General features: G+C 34.7%; 7 protein-coding genes across 8 annotated transcripts; 4 read left to right on the top strand and 3 right to left on the bottom strand.

Annotated features, from left to right (window-relative positions):
- The first annotated feature begins 773 nt into the window (after positions 1-773).
- On the top strand, positions 774-1,960 carry LOC108089208 (FUN14 domain-containing protein 2). Its single transcript, XM_017187358.2, has 3 exons — positions 774-952; positions 1,414-1,606; positions 1,683-1,960. The coding sequence occupies exons 1-3, from the start codon at positions 858-860 to the stop codon at positions 1,863-1,865; spliced, it is 471 nt and encodes a 156-aa protein (XP_017042847.1). The 5' UTR covers positions 774-857; the 3' UTR covers positions 1,866-1,960.
- A 123-nt stretch (positions 1,961-2,083) lies between these two features.
- On the bottom strand, positions 2,084-5,086 carry LOC108089205 (tyrosine-protein kinase transmembrane receptor Ror). Its single transcript, XM_017187355.2, has 8 exons — positions 4,841-5,086; positions 4,393-4,545; positions 3,741-4,337; positions 3,334-3,550; positions 3,067-3,271; positions 2,562-3,009; positions 2,362-2,494; positions 2,084-2,299 (listed from the first exon to the last, which is right to left on the bottom strand). The coding sequence occupies exons 1-8, from the start codon at positions 4,936-4,938 to the stop codon at positions 2,087-2,089; spliced, it is 2,064 nt and encodes a 687-aa protein (XP_017042844.2). The 5' UTR covers positions 4,939-5,086; the 3' UTR covers positions 2,084-2,086.
- Positions 5,087-5,268: 182 nt separating this feature from the next.
- On the bottom strand, positions 5,269-6,240 carry LOC108089207 (phospholipid phosphatase 6). The gene is made up of 2 exons (XM_017187357.1): positions 6,106-6,240; positions 5,269-6,046 (listed from the first exon to the last, which is right to left on the bottom strand). The coding sequence occupies exons 1-2, from the start codon at positions 6,112-6,114 to the stop codon at positions 5,438-5,440; spliced, it is 618 nt and encodes a 205-aa protein (XP_017042846.1). The 5' UTR covers positions 6,115-6,240; the 3' UTR covers positions 5,269-5,437.
- A 191-nt stretch (positions 6,241-6,431) lies between these two features.
- On the top strand, positions 6,432-10,633 carry LOC108089206 (stress-activated protein kinase JNK). The gene is made up of 7 exons (XM_017187356.2): positions 6,432-6,654; positions 7,943-8,107; positions 8,488-8,617; positions 8,678-8,875; positions 8,937-9,201; positions 9,260-9,543; positions 10,358-10,633. Exons 2-7 carry the CDS (start codon positions 7,995-7,997, stop codon positions 10,481-10,483), a joined length of 1,116 nt encoding a protein of 371 aa, XP_017042845.1. The 5' UTR covers positions 6,432-6,654; positions 7,943-7,994; the 3' UTR covers positions 10,484-10,633.
- Positions 10,634-11,191: 558 nt separating this feature from the next.
- On the top strand, positions 11,192-15,857 carry LOC108089265 (insulin receptor substrate 1). The gene is made up of 9 exons (XM_017187435.1): positions 11,192-11,328; positions 12,157-12,541; positions 12,615-12,795; positions 12,862-12,993; positions 13,334-13,521; positions 13,603-13,855; positions 13,919-14,004; positions 14,065-14,239; positions 14,292-15,857. Exons 2-9 carry the CDS (start codon positions 12,175-12,177, stop codon positions 15,694-15,696), a joined length of 2,787 nt encoding a protein of 928 aa, XP_017042924.1. The 5' UTR covers positions 11,192-11,328; positions 12,157-12,174; the 3' UTR covers positions 15,697-15,857.
- A 307-nt stretch (positions 15,858-16,164) lies between these two features.
- Positions 16,165-18,884, bottom strand: LOC108089254 (ATP-dependent RNA helicase me31b). Its single transcript, XM_017187420.2, has 5 exons — positions 18,638-18,884; positions 17,731-17,830; positions 17,282-17,660; positions 16,552-17,199; positions 16,165-16,487 (listed from the first exon to the last, which is right to left on the bottom strand). Exons 1-5 carry the CDS (start codon positions 18,685-18,687, stop codon positions 16,285-16,287), a joined length of 1,380 nt encoding a protein of 459 aa, XP_017042909.1. The 5' UTR covers positions 18,688-18,884; the 3' UTR covers positions 16,165-16,284.
- A 617-nt stretch (positions 18,885-19,501) lies between these two features.
- On the top strand, positions 19,502-23,581 carry LOC108089226 (G-protein coupled receptor Mth2). Of its 2 annotated transcripts, XM_017187382.2 has the most exons (7): positions 19,502-21,119; positions 21,618-21,790; positions 21,877-22,132; positions 22,393-22,471; positions 22,527-22,705; positions 22,790-23,176; positions 23,260-23,581. In XM_017187382.2, exons 1-7 carry the CDS (start codon positions 20,213-20,215, stop codon positions 23,421-23,423), a joined length of 2,145 nt encoding a protein of 714 aa, XP_017042871.2. In that variant the 5' UTR covers positions 19,502-20,212; the 3' UTR covers positions 23,424-23,581. The 2 variants fall into 2 exon arrangements, with proteins under 2 accessions (XP_017042871.2, XP_017042872.1); XM_017187383.2 differs by lacking the exon at positions 19,502-21,119 and having other exon boundaries at positions 21,872-22,132.
- The last annotated feature ends 107 nt before the right edge of the window (positions 23,582-23,688 follow it).

The following is a 23,688-nucleotide window of genomic DNA, read 5'->3' as shown; positions in this document are numbered from 1 at the left end:
TTGTATGAAGTTTTGATGTTATAAGGTGGGGGATGAGCTGCTGGGATAAAAGCAAAATAAAATAATGGCAAAGCAATCTATTTGCACACATCGGCTTAGAAAAGATATAGAATAAATATCAGTTGGTAGCCGACTTACCAAAGTCAAATAAAGAAGTCCATTCAACCGTTGACGAAAAAAAACCCTTTGTCAAACTATGGCATGTGGCTTACACATATGTATGTATGTCTGCACTCTTTTCTATATGATTTAGATGCCTTTAAATAATTAAAACTTTATCTCCAACGTTCTCCATTATAAGATATGTATACAATTTTTTTATAAAAAACAAAACGATAATATTTATTATTAAAGTAATAAAACAGCAACAAGCGTATAATAACAATAACCCCTGCTGTTTTAGATTGTTTAGATTGGGGCGCGATTCTCTTTTAAATTTTCATTTCGATCTGATATATTATATCCGACATAAATACTTAATCACAAATGTAGTTAAATATTTTACATAAAGTTACATTCCATACGTATACTTGGTAAGCAAAACGAGCTGGAGAAGCAAATAATATGGTCACTCTCGGCCGCCGACGAAAAAGAAAAATTTTTGAATTTGTTTTGCCCAGATAAATCTGTCATATTTATTCTTAACTTTCATTTTCAAATTTACCGTAGATTCAGATTGCCTATTCCGAGTATTTCCCAAATATCCCCGAAAAATGGTGTGCCAATTCCATGTTCCAAAACCCATATCCTAAAATGTGTGGGACATCAGCTGCTATCTTGTCGAGCATATATTATTGTGTAAAATTGACGTAAACTAGCAGAGATTCGCAACTTAACGTCAATATCTAATTTTAAAAATGACTAACTATTCGGAATTTTTTAAGAAAGTTTTTAGCGATATTGGTCAGCGCTCGGCGTATTCGCAAATGCTAATTGGTGTCTCTTCAGGATGGTATGTGTTATATCATTGCGTCGTAACTAAACCGATTTAATATAGTGCGAAATCTGTAATATTTGCATTGTTTGTATATATGCTAATATCCTGTTGTATTAGTATCCTATTAAATTATAACAAAAAATTGCAGAGTACAGCAATAAAGAAAAGGAAGTTCATGTACACAATTTTTTGATTATCATCGTCTTTGGGCGTAAACGAAATATGTCTAAGGTACCTGAAATAACATTTTTTCGGAGGTACCTTTCATATTAAGGCAGTCTGAAGGCTGTCCTATATGGTAAAGTGTTAAAATCTCATTAAAGTTTACCAAAATGATGTATTTTCTATGTACCAAAATAAAGAATGATAGTGCAGATTTACTAAATAATAAAATACTTATTCTGTTCTAAAGATTTGTTTTGACTAAAAGCACGAATTAAATACTTGAAGGCACTAAGAATTTCATATCCTTTTAGGGCAACCGGATTTACAACAATGAAAATTGGGAAATTTGCTGCGTTTGCCGTAGGCGGCAGTATTATTTTGCTGGAAATCGCGCATCAAGAAGGACTTATAAAAATAAATTGGTCGAAGTTGGATAAGAGCGTTGACAAACTTGCCGATAAAGTGGAATCATCGCTGGGCCGTGAAAAAAATTGGAAGGATAAGGTATGATTTCAAATTCTTAAGTTATGTATACTTGTACTCCAAAAGTCAATTACCAATGTAACCTGTGTATTTTCAGACCGAAAGATATGTCGACAATCAATTGGATAGGGCTGAAAGCTTGTTAACCAAAAATGGCAAGAAAGTGGCTAAGTGGTATTCCAAACTGATTGGTGATGAAGACGGTCCGAAAGTAAACGATTTGCACATCTTTTTGGCATCCTTTTTCGGTGGCGTTGCCCTCGGAATTGCGACTGGATAATTTATTCGACAATGGCACAACATTTAGCTACCATATGGTTATTAAAACAAATCTCAATAAAAAAGTTACAAAAACAAATATAATATAAACGAAAAGAAATTGGTTCTTATTCAAAATACATTTTCTATTTGATTTTAAATACCTTTTATTTTATTCAATTCTTAAACCTACTTATGTTACAGTCCATTCGTTGAAAATACATATGTGTAAAAAACTTAAATTTACATTTCCAGATTACTGGCTTTAAAGTGGCCTTCGTGCCAAGTTTTAAGACGGTTCGAAATATCTGTGAATGTTGGACGTTTTACCGATTGCTCATGCCAACACTCGATCATAAGCGAATACACTGCAGTGGGGCAGTTCTCTGGAGCGGATAGTAGTTGCCTTGAACGGATAAGATTGATCACTTCCTGATTACTGTAGCCGTAGTATGGCTGAAAAGCGGACAAGACTCGATTAGTGGATTAAGATAAAGATAGGCTTTAAACAAATTTACCTGCATTCCATAGCTATATATCTCCCAGAGTACAACTCCAAATGACCAAACATCGCTCTCTGTGGTGAACTTTCCGTACAATATTGATTCCGAGGGCATCCACCTTACAGGTAACAGCGACTTCGACTGAACCCTAGAAGAAAATTCATTATAACACATTAGTTTTTTATTGTTACCCTGGCATAAAATTATAGTTTTACCGGTAATAATCTGAGCTGTAAATATCTCTCGATAATCCAAAATCGGATATTTTCACAATCAGTCCCTCGTTAACCAGACAATTTCGAGCTGCCAAGTCACGATGAACATAATGATGGGCCGAAAGATATTGCATGCCCTCGCTGATTTGAAGAGCTATTTGCAAAAATTCCAGTTGCGATAAGGACTTGCCTTCGGTGGGTGAGTTTGAGATCAGAAACTCGTGGAGGTCTCCGTTGGCCATATATTCAAAAAGCATGCAGTAGGGCTCCTTGTTCAACACCACTCCTAATATGCACACAATATTCTGATGCTTCAAATCTGAAATTAGTTCGATTTCGCGCTTAAAATCCTGCTGTGTTTTTACAGAGGCGTTTTCCTTTAAAGCCTTGATGGCGACCGTTATCGTGGGTTTGTTTTGCTGCGAAAGCTGTCCCTTGTAGACTTTTCCTAAAATTTGAAAATCAATTACTTTCTTCCAAGTTTTATTCTTAATTGTGTCCATACCAAATGCTCCTTCGCCCAGCTCTTCTAAAAACTCCACATCCTGAAGCGTAAAATGGGATATTCTCAACAGAGTATTTCTTTCTATAAGCTTGGAGTTAAGAGCAACATGATCGGATAGGTTTCCCAAGTTACCCCTTCCAGAATCTTGGGCATTATTTAGCTGCGAGTTCCCGTAAATATTTTTATCCGCGCTGGGTGTATTGATCTAAAAGAGGTTTTTTTTGTAAGAATTTTTGTGATAAATTTTGTAATTGTTTTAATACTTACATTGTGAATATTCCGCATTCCATAGTGCATGATAGTTCTCCTCTTAAAAAGTATAACTGCTAGTATTATTATAAAAATTAGTATTATTGATGCTGCCGTTCCGACAATTGCAATCCAAATTTTATCTGCACATTTTGGAATATCACAGAGTTCAATTATTCGCTCACGCGAAGAATCGACAAAACACCAAGGGCTATCTTCCACACTTCCTGGGTTTCTAAGAGTAAAAAAATGTTTAGTTAAATTTTAATATTTTAAATTTGTAAATAAAAATTTTGGTTTAAATTCTGACCCAAATTATTTTAATACACTTAGCATTGTTGATATGTGTCCATCCAACTTGATTATGTTATCAAACTTAAATTCTTAAATATAAAAAATACATTTTGAACAATAATTCAGGTTACCTGCAAAAGTTTTGACCAATGAGCTCCGGAAAGTCAGAGATTTCTTTCATAAGCCAAGACCATCTCAAACATGGTTTTCCAGAGGCGGAGACGTTCATAACTCCCCTATATGTAGAACCATCCTCCCAGTAACAGTTCTCGGTCCTATCCACCTCAATGGTAATTCCCAGGGACAAGCAATCCTTATGTTGGGGCAACTTTTGGCAGTCCTCCACACCAACCATTCCGATTACCGGATGTCGTTTGGCAATTGCATATTCCTTTTGACAAAGTTCGTTTTCAAGAAGTTCGCACTCCTCTCGACAAATGCGTTTTAGATTTTCAGACTCTCTGGTAGGTGGGTATTTACTTGAAATATCTGTACTGAACACATCTTCGTAGATGGTGGATTTCTTTTTAAAAATGTTAATGTTTTTTATGTCCTTGGTTTTAGTTCTCTTTCGGCGAATAGTGACATTGGCATTCTTGAACTGTTTGGCATTTGTAACCACGTTGGCAAAGTACAATAAATTCGTGCGTTCTGGAGTTCTGCAAATTGGCATTGAGCTAAAACATAAGCTCGGCAATGCGTACATGCGACAATTTGCATTCATGTCCCTAAAGAAAACCAATTCGAATTAGAAAAAGCCAATGAAATTTCTATTAAACCTACTTCGATTCCTTTATTACGCCATATGCAGCTTTTAATCGCTCCTCCAAATCGTTCATGGTGAGATTCGGGGATACAAAAACGTGGGCATTGCTCAAAACATCCCGACAAATAGTGCCATTGTAAATATGACATATCCCTGATGATCTCTGAAACCTAAAGAAACAAATTATATTTAAATATTAAAATCAAATAAATAACTTTAACTTCAACTGTCACTTAACATTAAAAAAAAATTTAGAGGTGTTATAAAAAATTAATGGTTGATAAACAAATACAAATGTGTAAACATATATATGTTAAAAGTAAAAATATTTTTAAACAAATTTGAAATATTTTAACTGAAAAAAAGTTTTGGATACTTTTATATTTTTAAGATTGGTAATAACTAACATCAAACGAAATTAGAAAAAGTGTTTGCGTGTTTTACTTTCTGTTACCAAGTACCTACCCGTATATTCCCGAGTCCACATTATGGCTCCCAACGTCCTCTTTTCTCAATAAAAGCAGGACCGAAATGCATATAATAAATGCAGAATATTTGTTCATATTGCAGGACGCCTTACTAACAATATGAAACCTTTTGTTATTTAAATAACCCAATTGGCATCCCGACTCTTCTGAAAATATTTTGTATTTTTGCTTTCGCGAAAACTTGGTATGACACACAACTTTTCATCCCTTCGCGAAGGAATTGGGGTTGTTGACTTTTAATCGATGAATCGATATTTTTATAACTCAGATAAACGAAAAGGATAATTTAAGTTTAACTTTAAATAAAATAAGATAGGCACCTAGCTTCGGCGAGCAGAAGCCTATATACCCTTGCAGTCATCACAAACGTTGGGCAAAATGCATAAAGGCCAAACAACACTGAAGTAATGACGATTTTCTATTTATTTTTCCAGCACAAAACTATAGCGATTGTCACTTCTAATACGAAAATAACAACAAGCAAATGTATTTAACATTAACAATGTATTTGGTAAAGCATAAGTAATGATTTAAGGATTATCTATTGCTTTTGAGTACGGTTTCTGTATATTTGTTACTCCGCCGCACTGTCGACATTTTCCTCCGAAAGAAAACCAACAACGTTGAAAGCCGCCTCTTCACTGATCCAAAGTAATCCAACCAAAAGTGCCTCTAGGACACCTATTGCTGCTCCAGCGAAAATATCCAGAACATAATGACGTTGTAGGATAAGTCGTGAAATTGCTACGCTTACAGCCCAAGCTGTGATTGGCATCCAAAAAATTATATGGAGCGGATACAGCTTTGTAAAGAATAGAAGCACAAAAAACGCCCTGGAGGCGTGGCCGGAGGGAAAACTGAACTTATCTGGTCCTATTGTAAGCATATCCTTGTTGGCTACCGGCCTTCTGCGCCGAACAAGCGCTTTTAGTACAGCCACTATTATAACATCGAGAACTAATCCGAAAAGCATGTTTACTTGCATTTGGTACAAGCTTTTCGAGCTGAGCAACCAAATAAATGCAATCCACGAGGCAAACCAGGCGATTCCATCGCAGGATATTTCTAAGAACCTGCTATGTATTCGCAAGGATTTGAAGAAAGACAGGTTGGACACGGCGACAACAAAATGCTTGGACACCTGTACATCCTTCTCCAGAAGATATTTAAGCGCCGGTGATGACTAAAATAAAATATTTAAAATAAGTACATCATTTTTTGTGAGTCACTCCAAAAACCAACCGTCTTCATATTGCAATACTTTTCTTTTGTTTTTGTTTATTGTTAGTAACGACAGTGCAAATTTTTCATACGTCATTCGATTCATATTCGATACATGAAGAACAAAATGGTGTTCATCTCTTGGAACGGTAAAACGGAACACGGAAAGTTTTTTATATTTTATAATACATTCAATAATGAGAATAATTAATTTCATAAGACAATGTTTTTACTATAGAACATAATTTACAGGCCAAAAACCACCAGTTAATTTTTTTATTTTTAATTGTTTGCTTTTGCTTGTAATCGTTTGTATTTTGGTTTCAATCCAATCTGGTCACACAATAACTTTGTTGTGATCGAATATTCCCATAGATTTTCTTATATTGTATTGAATCCATGTACAATTATTCTTATGCGAAAGTGCCGCAGAAAGTTGGTTCCGAAAATTCTTTAACTAAACGTAATTAAAAATGTTTGCAGCTCTGAGTGCCCAGTGTATAGAATAAAATAAGTAAAAATCAATTTTATATTTCTATAAGAAAATCGGAAAATTTTCTGCGTTAAATGGTAAATAAATATTCTATTACGTTACTCCCACACAAACTACAGAACACCAACTAATGTCAAGCGAAACGGGCTATTTTCGACTGATATAAACGAAAGTTGTGCCGGCAACGAAAAAATTATTGATATTTAACATAAAATGTCCACTTCCCAAAGTGTATGTACCTATGTATGCGCAAATGTCTAACGTTTACATATTGACACTACCCGAAGACCGCTGAACCATCTTGAATGCAAACGACTGTATTTTTAATGTATGAATGTAGGCAATAACTTCTATCTGAAAGATATCTGAAAATGTAGTAAATTATCGACCCACAAATGTAGTTTACATCCTACATACATATGTATACCTAAAGAAGTTTACAATTTTCACCCGTGCACAAAATGTGTGTATGTACATATTTAAACTGGCATGCATACACATGAACTTATGTACATCGCAGTGGTCCAACATTCCGTGTCCTATGTTTAAGCCGACTTATCGATTTTAAATCGTTTTTTTTCCTGTGCGTGCCGCTAAACACTAAGAAAGAAATCAAAGAAAATAGATTGAACATCTTAATGGTCTTTTTACAAAGTATTTTTCTAACTGTTTAAACGTTAGAAGATTTAATTTCCTTTTAAAATGGCTTTTTAAAATAACTACGTTATGCAATATTTTATCTTTTTTGAATCAATAGTTTTATTTTGTGTTTAAGCCAGGCCCGTATCCAGAAATTTGTTTCGGGGGGTGCTCAAGGACAAAAATCAATAAAAAATGTGGTCTTATTCGAATAAATTCAATAAATTAAATTAAATTTGGCTTAGTTTCAGTCTACTGATCTATACGTCTTCTACTGAAGACTTTTTAATGAAATATCTTAAATAGAAAAAATTTTTGAATTCAAAGATTTCGGGGGGTGCCCGGGCACCCCCCCTGGATACGTGCCTGGTTTAAGCCCAAAGGGCTTGTTCAGTTTGGCAATAAAATCGTAAGGCGCTATCCAGTAAATTGGACTGCCGCCCATGTCACCCTTTGCAACAACAAACCCATTTAATGTCCAAATATGGCCAACAAAGTTGGTGATTTTATTCTACCCCCTAATCCACTTCTTTGGAGAAATGGTCTGTCCTAAAAAGTTTTGGAAAACTGCCCCCTCCTTCTTATAAATAGGAAAATCGTTTAAATGCTTATCGGATGTTCCACTTCTTTTTATCTGCAATACGTACATATGTACAATACTATCATAAAGAAGTTGTGTCTTTATTGATTTATCTTATTTACTCAAAATTAATCTTATGTTTTCAGGCCGATATGCTCCTTGTTTTCAACTAAAAGTAATAAATAAAAGCAGTATAAAATGACAGCTCAGCACCAACACTACACCGTTGAAGTGGGAGATACCAACTTTACCATTCATAGTCGGTACATTAATTTAAGGCCCATAGGATCCGGTGCCCAAGGAATAGTATGGTAAGTCGTCTTAGTTGGTTTACTATACTACTTTAATGATACTGCAATACTTTCACAGTTGCAAACTTGAAGAAAACTCTTTGGGTACTTATAAAAAACTATTTTAAATACTTTGAGAAACCAAAAAAAAACCATTCTTTAATTTATTACTTACTATATAAATGCGTTTATTAATTACGAAACTGGTCGAGTACCCAAAGTTAAAAAAAAAAAAAACACTTTCATAAAATTCTGTAATTTGTACTCCTTTTTTTCGTTTAAAATTAAGTCTGTATCGGAAGTGATTTATGTGACACTCCAAAATAATATACATACATTTATTGTATTATAATTTGTAAAAACTTAAACTAATATTATAACATTATCTAAATAATTTTTAGCGCTGCCTACGATACTATTACTGAGCAAAATGTGGCGATTAAGAAACTATCTCGACCATTCCAAAATGTAACCCATGCTAAGAGAGCATATAGGGAATTTAAGCTAATGAAGCTTGTCAACCATAAAAACGTAAATAAGCTCGGGTAAAACGTCGTACTATGTGTATTATTAATTAACTTTTCTCATCAGATTATTGGGTTACTTAATGCTTTTACTCCGCAAAGGAATTTGGAAGAGTTTCAGGATGTTTACCTTGTCATGGAACTGATGGATGCTAATCTCTGCCAAGTTATTCAAATGGATTTGGATCACGACAGAATGTCTTATTTGCTTTACCAAATGTTATGCGGCATAAAACATTTACATTCAGCTGGAATAATTCACAGAGTACAGTATAAGCACCACTTTTAAAGAGAGTTTGAAAATAAATTTTTTTTTGTAATTTCAGGACTTAAAGCCATCCAATATAGTTGTAAAGGCAGACTGCACTCTAAAAATTCTGGATTTCGGTCTGGCTCGCACTGCAGGAACTACCTTTATGATGACTCCATATGTGGTTACCCGATATTATAGGGCTCCCGAGGTCATATTGGGCATGGGCTACACAGAAAACGTGGATATATGGTCCGTGGGCTGCATAATGGGTGAAATGATAAGGGGCGGCGTACTGTTTCCGGGAACGGATCATATAGATCAGTGGAATAAAATTATTGGTAAGCTATTGCACAACATTTGTAGATGGTAGTAAAAAACATATCTTTCTTCTTTTAGAGCAATTAGGTACACCATCCCCCTCATTTATGCAGCGGTTACAGCCAACCGTCCGAAACTATGTGGAAAATCGTCCTAGATACACTGGATACTCATTTGATAGACTTTTTCCTGATGGGTTGTTTCCAAATGATAATAATCAGAATAGCCGCAGGAAGGCTTCTGACGCTAGAAATCTTCTTAGTAAAATGCTAGTCATTGATCCAGAGCAGCGGATATCTGTGGACGAGGCTTTAAAGCATGAATATATTAATGTCTGGTATGATGCTGAAGAAGTGGATGCTGTAAGTGTTAAAAAAAAACACGTCTTATTAAAAACAAGAAAGGAAGCTAGCTTCGGCAAGCCGAAGCTTATATACCCTTGCAGTCATCAAATATGTCGAACAAAACGCATAAAGGCTAGACAACATCGAAGCTAAGACGATTTTTCTATTCATTTTCCATATTTTTGACTATAGATCATATGGGAGCTATACGATATAGTTGTCCGATTTTGATCAAATTTAACTCGTAATTCAAGAGTCGTAAGAACACTCTATATTCCAAAAATCAAACTTGTCTGATGAAAAACAACGATGTTATCAATTTATTTCCATTAATTCTATATATAATTTTCGATCCCTCCTATGGCAGCTATATGATAGAGTTATCCGATTTTGATCAAATTTAATCCGAAATTCAATAACAGTTAGAAAACGCCATCTTGAAGAATTCAAGTCGATCTGATGAAAAACAATAGAGTGAGAATTTTTTATTTCATTCTCTTGTATTGGAGCTATCCGATAGAGTCGGCCGATCCGGCCCGTTCCGACTTATATACTGCGTGCAACAACTACACAACTTTTGGGAAAGTTTCAGCACGATAGCTTTAAAACTGAGAGACTAGTTTGCGCGGAAACGGACAGACGGACAGACGGACAGACGTACATACATATTTCGATTCTGCTCGTGATGCTGATCAAGAATATATATACTTTATGGGGTCTGAGGTGTCTCCTTCACTGCGTTGCAAACTTCTGACTGAAATTATAATACCCTTTTGCTCTGCAAGGGTATAAAAACTTGCTGGATTTTTTATGTCTTTTATACATTTTTTAGCCTGCTCCGGAGCCCTATGATCATAGTGTCGACGAGAGAGAGCATACCGTCGAGCAATGGAAGGAGTTAATTTATGAGGAAGTCATGGATTACGAAGCCCACAACACAAATAATAGAACGCGGTAGAGAACGACTTTTTCCTCCTTAGTCAGTCACAAAAACTAAAGCTTACCAACAATACGCCATGTATTGTTAAATTATTACAACAAATAAAATATTCAAATTGTATTTAAAAATATAGTAACCATTAAAAAATAAAATCAATATACAAAACTTCGTAATTTCTTACTCATTATTATACTTTTTTTATTTGACAAGTTGCGCATTTCGTCTAGATTATAAAGTTAAGGGATCCAAATCATTTAAAAAAAAAACTAGTCCAGTTTTTAGTAAGGAATTGTGAACAACAAAACAAAAATTAAAACTTAATAGCTGATGAATTTTTGTGTTCTTTATTAGATTTAAAATCTAGGGCAAGGGCTCTAGCAACGAATTTAGTTATTGTCTCTAAGACTTGTTAAACAAGTTCTGACTAAACTGGCCATAATGTAAATTTTACGTTTTGTACTGTTAATATTTTTTTGTTTTTAACTTCAAATTTTATTTGATTAAATAACTTTATACTTACAAATAAGTGTTATTGCAATAGGGGCTGACATATAAAAAAAGAGATAGAAATTAAAAAAATATTTTTTTTCAATCTTAAAAAATTGGACTTGGAAAAGTACGTTTTAAATGAATATTTTAATAAAATTATTCGATTGCAGTTGGTTCCGATTGCTGCGGCATACGATTTTGTAACCGAACTGCTATATCGATAACTGCAAAGTGTCATCGCGAATAAATGTGGGTTTGATAATAAAGAATTGCGTTGGTGAACAATAATAATACAAATCCTTAATGTACCAAGCGGATAACTTGTGAATACTGATTTTGGAAATATAAGTGATCCGGGCGGAAATACGATTTAGGTAACATATGCGCCAGCTAAATTGCCGTTGAGGTATTATTTTCCATATCCATGTGCGTTTGTAAATGATACCACTAGAGTGCCATATTTACGGTTGTGTGTACATACATGCCTACAGAGAAAAATAACTCGTAGATACATATGTATGTAAGATGTATTAGAATTCCTCAGATATATATACATATGTATATATTTATGATGCTCATCTATAAAACAAAATATGTACAAACATACGCGCATATGTATATGTATAATAAAATGAGCATCTAGCAATGGTTATCTTAATGCATTGCGCAGAAACTGAAACTGAAATAAACAAAGTGTACAGTGAGCCAATTATGAATTCCATCGCTTACATTTGATTCTAATCTGTCGCCGCGTAAGCTGCACTGGAATTATCGACATAAACGACGTAATTGCGTATTTTGATGTTCGATGTTGACAGACGGAAAGAATTCTTGTCATCACGACATTGCAAATGTTTTTCGAATGTTTGTGTTGTGAAAACCGATTTATAATGCTCAGGATAGATACATATGAATAATATGCCTTTCGTTGGGCTTTATAAGAAGTGACTAAAAAATCTAAATGTCTTAAAATATATGTATGTACGTACATATATCAATTCACGACATAACAAAGTGAAAGCAAATGCACTCATCGAATCAATATCTTAAAAATCCAAAACATATCAGCTACATTCACCATGTGAAATGAATGTAGAAATATTCCCATATTCCCGACAGGGAATTATTTATTTACAATTTGTTCTTAAAGTAGCTTTTAATGTGAATTGCGAATTGGTTCTTATATACTTTTATTATTACAGGAAATACCATATAAAATCATGGCATCAATATCGGATGATGGCATGGTTCTCAGCGGCTACCACAAAAAGTTAAAAACCATGAAGAAAAAGTTTTTTGCTTTGTATGAGGAAACATGCAATTCCTCAGCCCGTCTGGAATATTATGATACGGAAAAGAAGTTCCTGCAGAGAGCAGAACCAAAAAGAGTAATTTACCTGAAGAATTGCTTTAACATAAACCGTCGTATGGACACCAAACACAGATTTGTTATTGTGCTCTCCTCAAGAGAAGGCGGATTTGGAATCGTCCTAGAAAACGAAAATGATTTACGCAAATGGTTGGATAAACTTTTATTCCTACAAAGGAATATAGCCAATATGAATGGCCAAGTATTTTCATCTTATGGTAAGCAAGCTTTCTAAACTTTAATTGTTGATCGGTATATTGAATTAGCTAATGGAACTTTTCTTGTTGACAGATCAAGTTTGGCAAGTTGTTATCCAAAAGAAGGGAATGTCGGAGAAAGTTGGAATCACCGGAACGTATCACTGCTGCCTTACTTCTAAATCCCTGACGTTCGTGTGCATAGGACCAGAAAAGACTGCTAATGGTGATGATCGAGTTGCTAGCATAGAAATTCTTCTGACAACGATCAGGCGGTAAGTAGTCTATTAAAACTTAAATCAGTTGTAAATCAGAGTTGCAAACCACTTTTAAAATTTCAGATGCGGCCATGCATCCCCTCAATGTATATTCTACATGGAACTCGGTCGTCAGAGTGTCCTGGGATCTGGCGAATTGTGGATGGAAACGGATAATGCAGCCATTGCTACAAATATGCACAATACGATATTAAGGTAAGTACAAAATATAACATTATGTTACAGTTTTTCTACTCAGACAACAACTTTTAAGTAGGGTCTAGGATTACTATTACAAGTAATGCAATTATAGATAGACTGCAAAGTAAAGTTACCGGTAATCTGAACCTTACCTATATTTAAGTTACATAATCCGGTGATAAATTCCTGTGAAACTTATGACTCGGTAATTTGTAATATCATTAAACATTTGAAAGCTGGAAGGCAAATAACTTTTTAAAGCAACGTGAGCTAACTGTAGTTTATTAAATACATGAGAACATTACAAACCCTTAGTTTCTACATAATATTTTCTTGATTTTTACTTTATTTTTAGCGCTATGTCAGCTAAAACAGAGTCGAACACGAATTTAATAAATGTTTATCAAACCCGGCCTGATATTACCCATGAACCAATGAGAAAGCGGTCATCATCTGCAAACGAAGCTTCAAAACCGATAAATGTTATACAAAATCGCCAGAACTCTCTGGAATTGCGAAATTGTAGTTCACCACATAACTACAGTAAGTATCAAACTGCAAATAAAAAAATTGTGATTTTTGAGACCAAAAACAATATTAATTCCGATAACTAAACTTTTATAGGCTTTGGAAGAGAAAGATGCGATAGTTTGCCAACCAGAAATGGAACCCTAAGCGAGTGCAGTAATCAAACGTACTTTGGCTACAATCATGGGATAAGATCCAACACCATTTCCGGTATCCGTCCACACTCATCCAACAAACACAGTAATAGTCCGACATTCAACATGCCATTAAGATGCTCAGAATCTGAAGAGTCGTCAGTTAGTGTCGATGAATCCGATGATAATGGAAGTTTTAGCCACTACCGTTTAAAGTAATGTTTTGCCCACTGCCGTCAAAATCATAGATAATCAATATAAAATAAATCTTTTTGCAGCACTCGGTCATCAAAAACGGCTATTCCCGAGGAAAACATAGATGACTTCGCAAGCGCAGAATTCAGCAAAGTCACAGAACATAGTGGTAAGAAAACTAACCGGGATCACATCTGGATACGGTCTAAATTTATTTTTTTGACTGCAGAAAGTGACGAAAACTACATACCGATGACCCCCATTAAGCCATTATCTGGTGAATGTATTCCCGAAAGAGAAAAGGTTGATCCGCAAGGCACGGGAGATACAAACTTGCAATTCGACTTTCCGGAGCACACATCTGAAAAACTGGGCAAGAATTTTGATCTTGATTCTGATAACCAGTGAGTAAACACTGTAGGAGCTTAATAAATATTAATTAAAATTTATTTGCAGATGTCAACGTCCCATTCGGGCTTACTCAATAGGAAACAAAGTTGAGCATTTAAAGTTGAATAAACGACTGGGCCATTTAAATGAAACAGGGCAAAATTCGAATCGTGTACGAGCTTACTCTGTTGGCTCGAAATCAAAGATACCACGGTGCGACTTGCAACGAGTTGTCCTTGTAGAGGATAATAGGCACGATTTCGGTACGAATAGAAGTCACAGTAGCATTACAAGGGATGGACCCAGTTTTGGAACAAGTGCAAGCCGCGAAAAGAAATCTACAAGTGCTCCACTCTTGAGTCTTAAGAATCAAATAAACTCAGACCGAATGAGTGACCTAATGGAAATTGATTTTTCACAAGCAACCAATTTGCAAAAACAGAAATTCATCAAAAATTTCGAAATTCCCTCAAATTTCAGAACCGAAAGCTCAAGTTCCAGTTCAACTGTGCACGCTACAAGTCAGAAAGACATTTTTAACGGAATTAAAGTTAGCAACACAGCGAGCAGTTCAGAGGGTGGATACCTCGAGATGAAACCAGTAGGCAATGCACATATTCCCAGTACGATTTGCCTTCCAAGTAAAATAGAAATGCTTAAGCTAAAAGACAACACCGTAAAACCAGTACATGAAGTTTCTAAAATAAGTACATACAATATTGCTACTGAGAAGTGGAGAGAACCGCCCAAAAACGACGTAAAGAAGCCTGAGTCCCCTATAGAGGAAAAACCTACTAATTTAGAGCCGACAACCGTAGAAAGTAATAACCTTGATGGTTATCCACAAAACAACATTAACCGTGATACGATAACCGTGCAAAGCGATAAACAAAATAATATTGAAGATAAAATTTTGGAGAACAACAATTTGGATATAGGTGGTACTGAGGAAAAGAAATTGGTCCACTCAATAAGTAGCGAAGATTATGCAAACGTTGATCATAATGGAGTTGGCTACAAAATTCTCCAAATTAAAAGCGACAGTTCCCTTATATCGAAGCTGTACCAAAAAGGTATAATACTTAAAGATACTTTAGACCGTCAGCAAAGACTTACGGAAAGTGTTAATACGATACCCGATAATGCTACAAGCTCAGTCAACAAATTCAATTTATATCCAAAACCAACAGATTCGAAAAGCACTGATTCAAGTACACAACCGAACATTCTGCAGATCAAAGATTTGAATTTCCCGTCAAGGTCTTCTTCACGCATATCGCAGCCGGAGCTTCACTACGCAAGCCTAGATCTTCCCCATTGTAGCGGCCAAAATCCAGCTAAATACCTGAAAAGGGGTTCCCGCGAATCCCCGCCAGTGTCTGCATGCCCAGAAGACGGAAATACCTATGCGAAAATCGACTTTGATCAATCAGACTCTTCTTCCTCCTCATCAAACATATTTAATACGTAAAGTTTTGAAACCTACGACTATATGTATATGATTTGTTTAAATATTGTACATTTACTGTAAATATTCTCTGACAAGCAAAGCTTACAATTTTGGATGCTAATAAATAAATTTTATTTAAATTATAAAACGATGCTTCTTGACTTGAACGTTTTGGTTCAAAATTTCTATTTTTATTCCCGCATTGAGGGCATTGAACTTTTGGATAGGGGAGGAGACATATCGGACGCTATAAAGTATATATTTGTATTAACCCAGAAATACCATGCGAGATTCAGACTTGCAAACTTTCATCCATTGTTGCGTTGAAAAATCTTGACGTCTATTGGAAGCCATTTAAACGATTTCTAATTTTTAGGAAAGAAGACCCCATTAAGAATACGGACCAAAATATGTATTAAAATAAAACCCACAAAATGCATTAAACGCTCGTTCTGCATATCCAGGTGTATAGAAAGCGCATATTACAAATTTGAATTGCTTTCCTTTTATTTAATTAATACAATTTTGTTTTCTGAAATATTTCATCCACTTTATTGATTTCATGTTTTAGACGCTACTTCAGATCCAAGTGTTACAGTTTCATCCGCTTTATTTGCTTACATTGCCTTCCTCGTTTGCAGAATTATTAAGATCACTATTGTTGCAAGTATCTCCAACGGATGCGCCAACGTTTGCGACATAAAGGGCGGGGTCTATGACCTTCGGAATAGGCTTAATTTCGGTACCAAGTTCTTTTTCAATTCGATGCAGGTCAAAGCGATCCTCGTACGTTATCAGATTAATAGCAATACCTTTAAATAAATAAAACAAGATTAAACATTAAAGAAATTCTTAAATTCTATTAAGTTTACATACCCAAATGACCGAATCGTCCCGAGCGACCAATTCGATGCAAGTACGTCTCTGCCATTCGAGGAAAATCGAAGTTGATCACTACATTGACGGCCTGCACGTCTATTCCTCTGGTAAATAGATCCGAACAAACCAGGTTCCGACAAAGTCCTTGGCGGAAGTCGTGGAAAACTCGGTTTCTATGCGCCTGTGCCATTTTTGCGTGAATATAATAACAGCAGTAGCCAAGTTCTGTGATTTTTTTAGCTAATAACTCGACACGTTGCGTGGAATTACAGAATATGATAGACTGATTAATCTGCAGCTTAGAAAACAATGTGTTCAAGCAATGTACTTTTTGGCGCTCTTGTACAAATGCATAGTACTGAGTGACACCCTTTAATGTTAGCTCCTCCATCAGGTTTATTTCGTAAGGCTCGCGTAAATGCTTCTCCATGAAATTCTTGACTGTTAGTGGAAATGTTGCGGAAAATAGCAAGATCTGTGGATCCTTTGGTAACTTAAGTATAACATGATCCAGCATGCCTTGAAAATCAAGCGACAATAGTTTATCGGCCTCATCCAAAACTAATATCCTGCAATGCGACATATCAGCAACTTTCTTATCCATCAGATCTAATATTCGTCCGGGAGTGGCAATAATTAATTGTACTGAAAGTGTAAAAAACGCGTTAATTGGAATAAGATCATCGATTACTAATCAATAGCTAATCTAACTTTAAATAAACCTCACCTTTTTGATATATACGAAGAATGTCATCCTTTAGGATGGTTCCTCCTGTTGTCACCATTACCCGGATATCAAGATGTTTTGCCAGCTCAATACATATCTGTGAAGTCTGTAACGCCAACTCTCGGGTGGGAACCATTACTAATGCCTGAATGTGGTCCTTGGTTGGATCGATTTGCTCTAAAACTGGGATACAGTAGGCACCTGTTTTGCCTGTACCGTTCTTGGCCCGAGCCAGTACATCTTTTCCACTTAAAGCTATAGGAATAGCTGCTTCCTGAATTGGCGAAGGGCGCTCCCAACCCTTCTCGAAAATACCCATTAGCAGTTCTCTTTTAAGGCAAAACTCCTCAAACTCATTTCCACGCGTATCGGTCACATCCTAAAAGAAAATAAACCAATTTTGTTAATAATTTAATAATGATTTCTCTTTTGTTAATAAGGCTACTTACAGTTGTTTTGAATCGGTTGTCCTTTGGCGGCAGCTTTAGCTTTGATTTCCAGCCCATATCGTCACTTGTGTTCCCAGCAATTTGAAGATCATTTATAAGCCTAAACCAAATGCAAAGTAATTTGTTATTACAATTGTTATAATGCACTGTTTTTGTATGTTGTGCATCGTATAGTATGTCAACAAAAAAACACCTTTCGTTATATTTAAAAAAAAAAAAAATTAATATTTTATTTATTAAAACTTCGCATATAGATTTTTAATCCTAAAAAAATCTTTTTAAGTATTGTGATTTATCCACATTTTCTTTCTGTGGAGCACAGAAAAAAACGCTTCCCCCAATTTTAAAAATGGCAGCCCTCGAATAACTGTCTATTCACTCTGCTCAAATTTGAGAACGCGGGTGTTGCTCCAATAAAAAAAAAATTAGGTCTAGCGAAAATGTGAAGAATGTTAACAATTTAATCAGATATAAGAACGTATATTTCTAGCAAGTACTAGTATCTATTTAGCCAACTAGTTTAGCGGTCAATTTGTCCACGAGTGCACATGTGTATGTACATAAGTACATTTCACATACAATATTTGTTCACTCCTAAAAACATATTAAGCAAACAATTTAAGCCTAAACTGAATTATTTGTTTTTTAATATTAGATAACATTATTTGAAAGTTGAGTCTGTTGTTAATTAAAAACTGTTTAATACAAAAGATATGTACATATGTATGTATGTGTGTGCAAAAAAAATATGCTCGGCTGTCGGCTTTCAATACCTCTTGTTATATACGCCATAAATTATTAAATGAGTTTATAACTTAGATCGATGCCAGCCGACATATAAAGAACATGTATATGTCATTGTCATTTTTCAAGGAAATATAAATAAATAAATATAAAAAATACAAACCCCTTGCTTGTTAAATTAGTGTGCCCAGAATTTAACTTTTCAGTCATCATTATTCACAGTGAAAATTTAGTTTACTTTGTTTAAAAAATGTTTTATATTCTTAGATTTCGGCTGACTTTGTTGGTCACTGCTTGCACCGATTTATTTATATTGCTCACGTATTCAACTTTGCGTTTCGATAAAAAATTGCATTTAGCTACAAAATAATGAAGTCGCCTTACAACATGCTATCAATAATACAAATTTCACTTTGACTCTGAAAAAATTTTCAGTCGAGGTACAAACAAAATATTGACAGGTATTTTTCATTTAAATGGAATAATGGAATGAAACAATATGTTTATCATTAATTTGCAACTTAATTGAGATCAGATCTTATTTCTTTTAAATTTCTAATTAACTTTTTTGTTTAAATACTTTGCTTTTAATATTAATATCTTTTTTTTAATCATTTGGAAATTTAGAGTAAGCTAAACCGAAATCAAAAATGCTCTGAGGACATTGAATACATTAAATTATCTAATAATATTGCCTCGCACTTAAAAAAAATAATAACGAGAATAGAATTTTTGAATAATAAGAAATTGATGTTCCAACTCCGTACTCAAATAACAGCTGAATTAAAGTGCCATTTTTCCAAATTTAATGTGTTAATATATAAAACGGAAAAAAACTTCGAAAAAAATATTTTTTTTATATTTGCCAACTAAAAGGTTGCTGGAAAGTATTTCGAAAGTTCTACCAGAAAATTAATAATTTCGATTACATACAGTAAACTAAAGGTGACAGCAACTCAACGCCCCCGAGCTATTTGCCCCTTCGTACAATGCAGAACCTCAAACAGTAATACTTCTCATAAATTCCACCTGTATAGTTTGGATTTATTTAAAGAAGATAGATCACACCTTTAAAAGCCGTCTAGCTAAGTCTAAAGTTCAGTTTTATTAATTAACGGGCTGTTATCTTCTAAATGTCTTTAACACTTTGTCGTAAAGTAATTTGGCTCTATGTAGAAAGCTCGGCCTTTAGAGTAGTTATTAAGAGTCAACATTTTTTTATCTCTAGAATTATAGCTGAGTTCAACGAATTTCCCTAATAACTTTCCCAAATCACATACAACACCAGACCGGTTATCTTGCCATAAGAAAACAGTCTACAAAGACATCAATTGAAATTGAAAGATATAGATATATGTATGTACCGTTACCAATGTAGATATGTAGCCATTTGCCCCGTTTGGTTGTATTAATGTCCGTCCGTGTGCACCCAGCAGGCTAACACTCCATGGGGCATAACTTATTTGTATAAGTATCCATAATGTATTCTCTATATACATCGATTTGTATCCATCAGTATGTGTGTATGCCAAATGTTTACCCATAAACATTCGCATTTGCTCGCGAAGGAATTGCGAAGACTTCAGTTCGTTAAATCTGCCAACTGCATGCGGTTCGAAGTTTATATTGCCCGATAACGATTCAATGATAAGATATGAAAAGTCCGTTCTAAAGAAATATACGAAAATTACACAAGTTCGGAAATTGGTCATTGGAAATAAAACCGAAGGCGCAAACAATGATCACCGGACTAAGTTTAACGTTCCTGATTTTAAGTGGCATTTCAAAAGTGTGCGCCGTTCAAATATGCTGCCATCCGAATTCGATCTTATTCAAATACCGCGACATCAGTAATTCGGAAATTTTCCAATGTGCTTCCGCCAAGAGCGACCTGAAAGAATTTCCGGAAACAATTCAAGTGATAGGCGAAATGATAGCCCCAAAAGGCCTCGGGCTAGAAAAACACACTGACTCAAGCAGTCAATTCCAGTTATCGAAGTGCAAAAGCTTTATGAGCCATAATATTAGTGAACTTAGTGAAAGTACTTTGTATTTACGAAACAATTCATGCATTGGGCTATTAAACAAACGTCTCATCGTTTTGTCTTGTGAATTTGAAAAGAATGTGCCGAGTCAAAGTGTTGGTTTTGTAAACAAGTGCTGCCCACAAGGATTTATTTACGTTTTCGAAAATAATACATGCACACTTGGCGAAAGCGATTTCTTTGTTTATTCTTCCATCATCAGCAGTCCAATTATTTTTCTCCACGATAATACCTTAAAGTGTTCGGAAAACAAAGCTTTGGTGGAGTACACTGTGTCCTCGGAAATAGTGCAATTCAGTAACAATTCGTTGATTTGGAGAGATGGATCTAATAGCTTGCCAGGATCCAAGTTTTGTATCGAGGCCATTTACGACTCCGAGGCTCAAACGGTCCGAAAACTTTCGGATCAAAAGTTTGTTGTTCGGGCATGCCAGGAACCTAAAATTTGCCAAAAATTACCGTGTATTAGACGTTGCTGTGCCGAAGGCGAGATGTATGCCAAAGGAAACTTAAGTACCTACTGTAAAAATGATGGCTTCGATATGAACTTTGAGGGTTTCCAGAATCTCAATATAAACGCAAACTTCTCGAAGCCTTCAGGTATGTTAAAGATTTTACACTCTACAATAATTCCATTTTTATCGCTCAGTGTGATTTTACAGGAAATGAGCCCAACAGAAAATAGCAATAAAAGTTCTTATTTGAAATACGCAGTAATTGCCCATTTAATTTCGGAAACTAAGATGAAATATACACATTTGATGGGCTCCGTATGCCTAATCACCTGTTTTACATATTTATATTCAAGCGAAAAGCTTTTGTTCGATACTTAGAAATTAATAAACAATAACATCTTGAAGTGCTAAAAAAAGCCAACAAAATTATCTTTATGTGTTGAACGCCAATTACTGTGATACGTCAGTACTGTTGACATTTTTTGTTAGTTTGGTCGTTTGAATTATTTTTGTCAAACTTTCTTATCTGATTAATCAAGCAAAAAAAGTTCCGCCGATGACACACTTACGTTTTGTTGGGTTAGGTCAACCATACACATTTTTAAGACATTATAACCCTAAGGTAAATTTCTATATGTTTCAGATTTTGGAATTCTCCATGGGTTACAATGCCAGAAATTTCGCTTGGATCCAGATAATTTTCCAGATGATGCGCATACAATTAGTTCATCCAATGGCTCACTTATTATACAAAACACTTTGAAAGTGTATACAAATACTCAATACTGTTTGGAAAGGGTCAGGCCGAATCAAAAGGTAAACTCCTTCCTATTTATAATATAAATATTTGATTGAAAGGTGATTTTAATACTTAATTATCGCCTTCGTTTCTTTCAGAGCAGCTTTATACATTTTTATGTTTTGACACAAAGGTAGTGGGCAGTGATCGGATTCGCTTTAAGATGTACCCAATCGGGTTACTCATATCTTGTTGCTTCTATGCCCTAACTTTGATTGTTTACATATCTATTGCCAAATTACGAAACCTTCCTGGAAAAATCCTAATTTGTCTAGTAAGCAGTTTGTTTTCGGCATATTTGGGAATTGCTTTGGGTCAGCTGAAGCCCACATCAAATGACGACATCTGTTTCCTTTCTGGTAAGAAAATAGTTTGTCTTAATTTTAGTCATGAGTAATTAGGTCCTGCTGGGACATGCGGCCAAAAATTATAGACTCATAAAAAAAGCAAATCAATAAAGACCCTTGTTGTTTTCTAGACTGTTTAATTGCTGAAATGTGGTGTTTGCTTTCGGTTGCTTTTAAACAAATTAAATTTTGTACTGTTCTAGAGCCACTTCACTATTAATAATTAATATTTGTTATATAAATGTCAAAACGTAATTTTTGTAAATTTGTAGGCTTTTTCGTATACTTCTGTTTAATGGCTGCATTTTCTTGGATGAATATCACTTCCTTTGATATCTGGAAAACATTTGGGTAAGAATGCGAATTAATTTTGTATTTACGTATTTTAATTCATTTTTTACTTTAGGTCGACAAAACTCAAAAGCTGTGAGAAAAGTGATCTGAGAAGGCAATTTATTTGGTATTCTTGCTACGGCTGGGGACTTCCTACTGTGCTCACAACCATTACAGTAGCATTTACAAAATCTGATATTTTACCGGATGTAGTTCGCCCAAATTTTGGGCACGGTCGATGCTGGTTTACATGTAGGTTACTAAAATCATTGGCAATTATGTACATAATTCTTAAAAAATACCTTTATATTAAATATCATATTTTTTTAATTTCAGATGATTCTTTTGGTTCAGCTAGTCTATTGTTTTTTTCGGGGCCAGTTGGAATTCTTTTTATTATCAACTTGGTCTTGTTTTTACTCACCATGAAGTATTGTAACAAAGTGAAAAATGAAATATACAAGATGCAAAGCTTAAATAGTGATAAACCAGTACTAAAAAGGCGATTTTTCCAGGACAAGACAAGATTTGTTATGAACACAAAACTATGCTTTGTAATGGGCATTACGTGGCTTTTGGAAATAGTGAGCATTTTATTTTACGATCATAAGAAAACATTTTTCTGGACCATCAGTGATTCATTTAATGTGCTCCTTGGAATATTTGTCTTCATTATATTCGTTTTCAAACGGAGAATTTATAATGAAATTTTGATGAAGTTCGGTAAGTAATGCTCTCTCTCTCTTTTTTTATTGATCTTTTTAGTTTGTGTATACTTTTTATTAATTAAGTTTTATGTTATACAGGTTTGCAGTCAAGCCGCAGCACTGCGTCGATCAGAAATCAAGCCGGTTTGACGAAATCGTATGCTCCAACTAGTACGGCCATGACAACGATTAGATCTTCTCCTGGCAGCTGTGAACTGATTCGAAAAACCTCAAAAAACCCCGAAAATGAAGTTATGCTTTAGATTTGTATACCAACAATATTAACTATTTATAATTATGGAAGCTAGTCCCTCAGTTAAAGTATATGTATAATTTAGCTGTGAACCGAAATATTAAGTTAATATATTTTGTATTTTTCTTTTAAAATATGTTTAAATGATTTTACATAATAATCAAACAAGTGGCGAATACATGACTTTAAAAACAACAAATAATTATTAACGCAATGTTGGAACTAAGAAATAAATTCAACAATATTCAAACTAATCTCATCCCATTAAACACGGA

Source organism: Drosophila ficusphila, unplaced genomic scaffold (genome assembly GCF_018152265.1).
Source record: "Drosophila ficusphila isolate 14025-0441.05 unplaced genomic scaffold, ASM1815226v1 contig_723, whole genome shotgun sequence".
In the NCBI taxonomy this organism is placed as follows: Eukaryota; Metazoa; Arthropoda; class Insecta; order Diptera; family Drosophilidae; genus Drosophila; species Drosophila ficusphila.
Note: the sequence above shows the minus strand (reverse complement) of the source record. Positions and strands in the feature narration are given on the sequence as shown.

Coding starts and splice junctions, on each gene's coding strand:
- LOC108089208 (XM_017187358.2), top strand. CDS start 858: ATGACTAACTATTCGGAATTTTTTAAGAAAGTTTTTAGCGATATTGGT. Junction 953..1,413: donor ATTGGTGTCTCTTCAGGATG/GTATGTGTTATA, acceptor ATATCCTTTTAG/GGCAACCGGATTTACAACAA. Junction 1,607..1,682: donor AAAAAAATTGGAAGGATAAG/GTATGATTTCAA, acceptor GTGTATTTTCAG/ACCGAAAGATATGTCGACAA.
- LOC108089205 (XM_017187355.2), bottom strand. CDS start 4,938: ATGAACAAATATTCTGCATTTATTATATGCATTTCGGTCCTGCTTTTA. Junction 3,551..3,740: donor ATTGGTCAAAACTTTTGCAG/GTAACCTGAATT, acceptor TTTTACTCTTAG/AAACCCAGGAAGTGTGGAAG. Junction 2,300..2,361: donor TATATAGCTATGGAATGCAG/GTAAATTTGTTT, acceptor TCCGCTTTTCAG/CCATACTACGGCTACAGTAA.
- LOC108089206 (XM_017187356.2), top strand. CDS start 7,995: ATGACAGCTCAGCACCAACACTACACCGTTGAAGTGGGAGATACCAAC. Junction 8,618..8,677: donor AGCTTGTCAACCATAAAAAC/GTAAATAAGCTC, acceptor TTTTCTCATCAG/ATTATTGGGTTACTTAATGC. Junction 8,876..8,936: donor CAGCTGGAATAATTCACAGA/GTACAGTATAAG, acceptor TTGTAATTTCAG/GACTTAAAGCCATCCAATAT.
- LOC108089265 (XM_017187435.1), top strand. CDS start 12,175: ATGGCATCAATATCGGATGATGGCATGGTTCTCAGCGGCTACCACAAA. Junction 12,796..12,861: donor CTTCTGACAACGATCAGGCG/GTAAGTAGTCTA, acceptor TTAAAATTTCAG/ATGCGGCCATGCATCCCCTC. Junction 14,240..14,291: donor GATCTTGATTCTGATAACCA/GTGAGTAAACAC, acceptor ATTTATTTGCAG/ATGTCAACGTCCCATTCGGG.
- LOC108089254 (XM_017187420.2), bottom strand. CDS start 18,687: ATGATGACTGAAAAGTTAAATTCTGGGCACACTAATTTAACAAGCAAG. Junction 17,661..17,730: donor ACAACCGATTCAAAACAACT/GTAAGTAGCCTT, acceptor ATTTTCTTTTAG/GATGTGACCGATACGCGTGG. Junction 17,200..17,281: donor TCTTCGTATATATCAAAAAG/GTGAGGTTTATT, acceptor TTACACTTTCAG/TACAATTAATTATTGCCACT.
- LOC108089226 (XM_017187382.2), top strand. CDS start 20,213: ATGATCACCGGACTAAGTTTAACGTTCCTGATTTTAAGTGGCATTTCA. Junction 22,472..22,526: donor GATATCTGGAAAACATTTGG/GTAAGAATGCGA, acceptor TTTTTACTTTAG/GTCGACAAAACTCAAAAGCT. Junction 22,706..22,789: donor CGGTCGATGCTGGTTTACAT/GTAGGTTACTAA, acceptor TTTTAATTTCAG/ATGATTCTTTTGGTTCAGCT.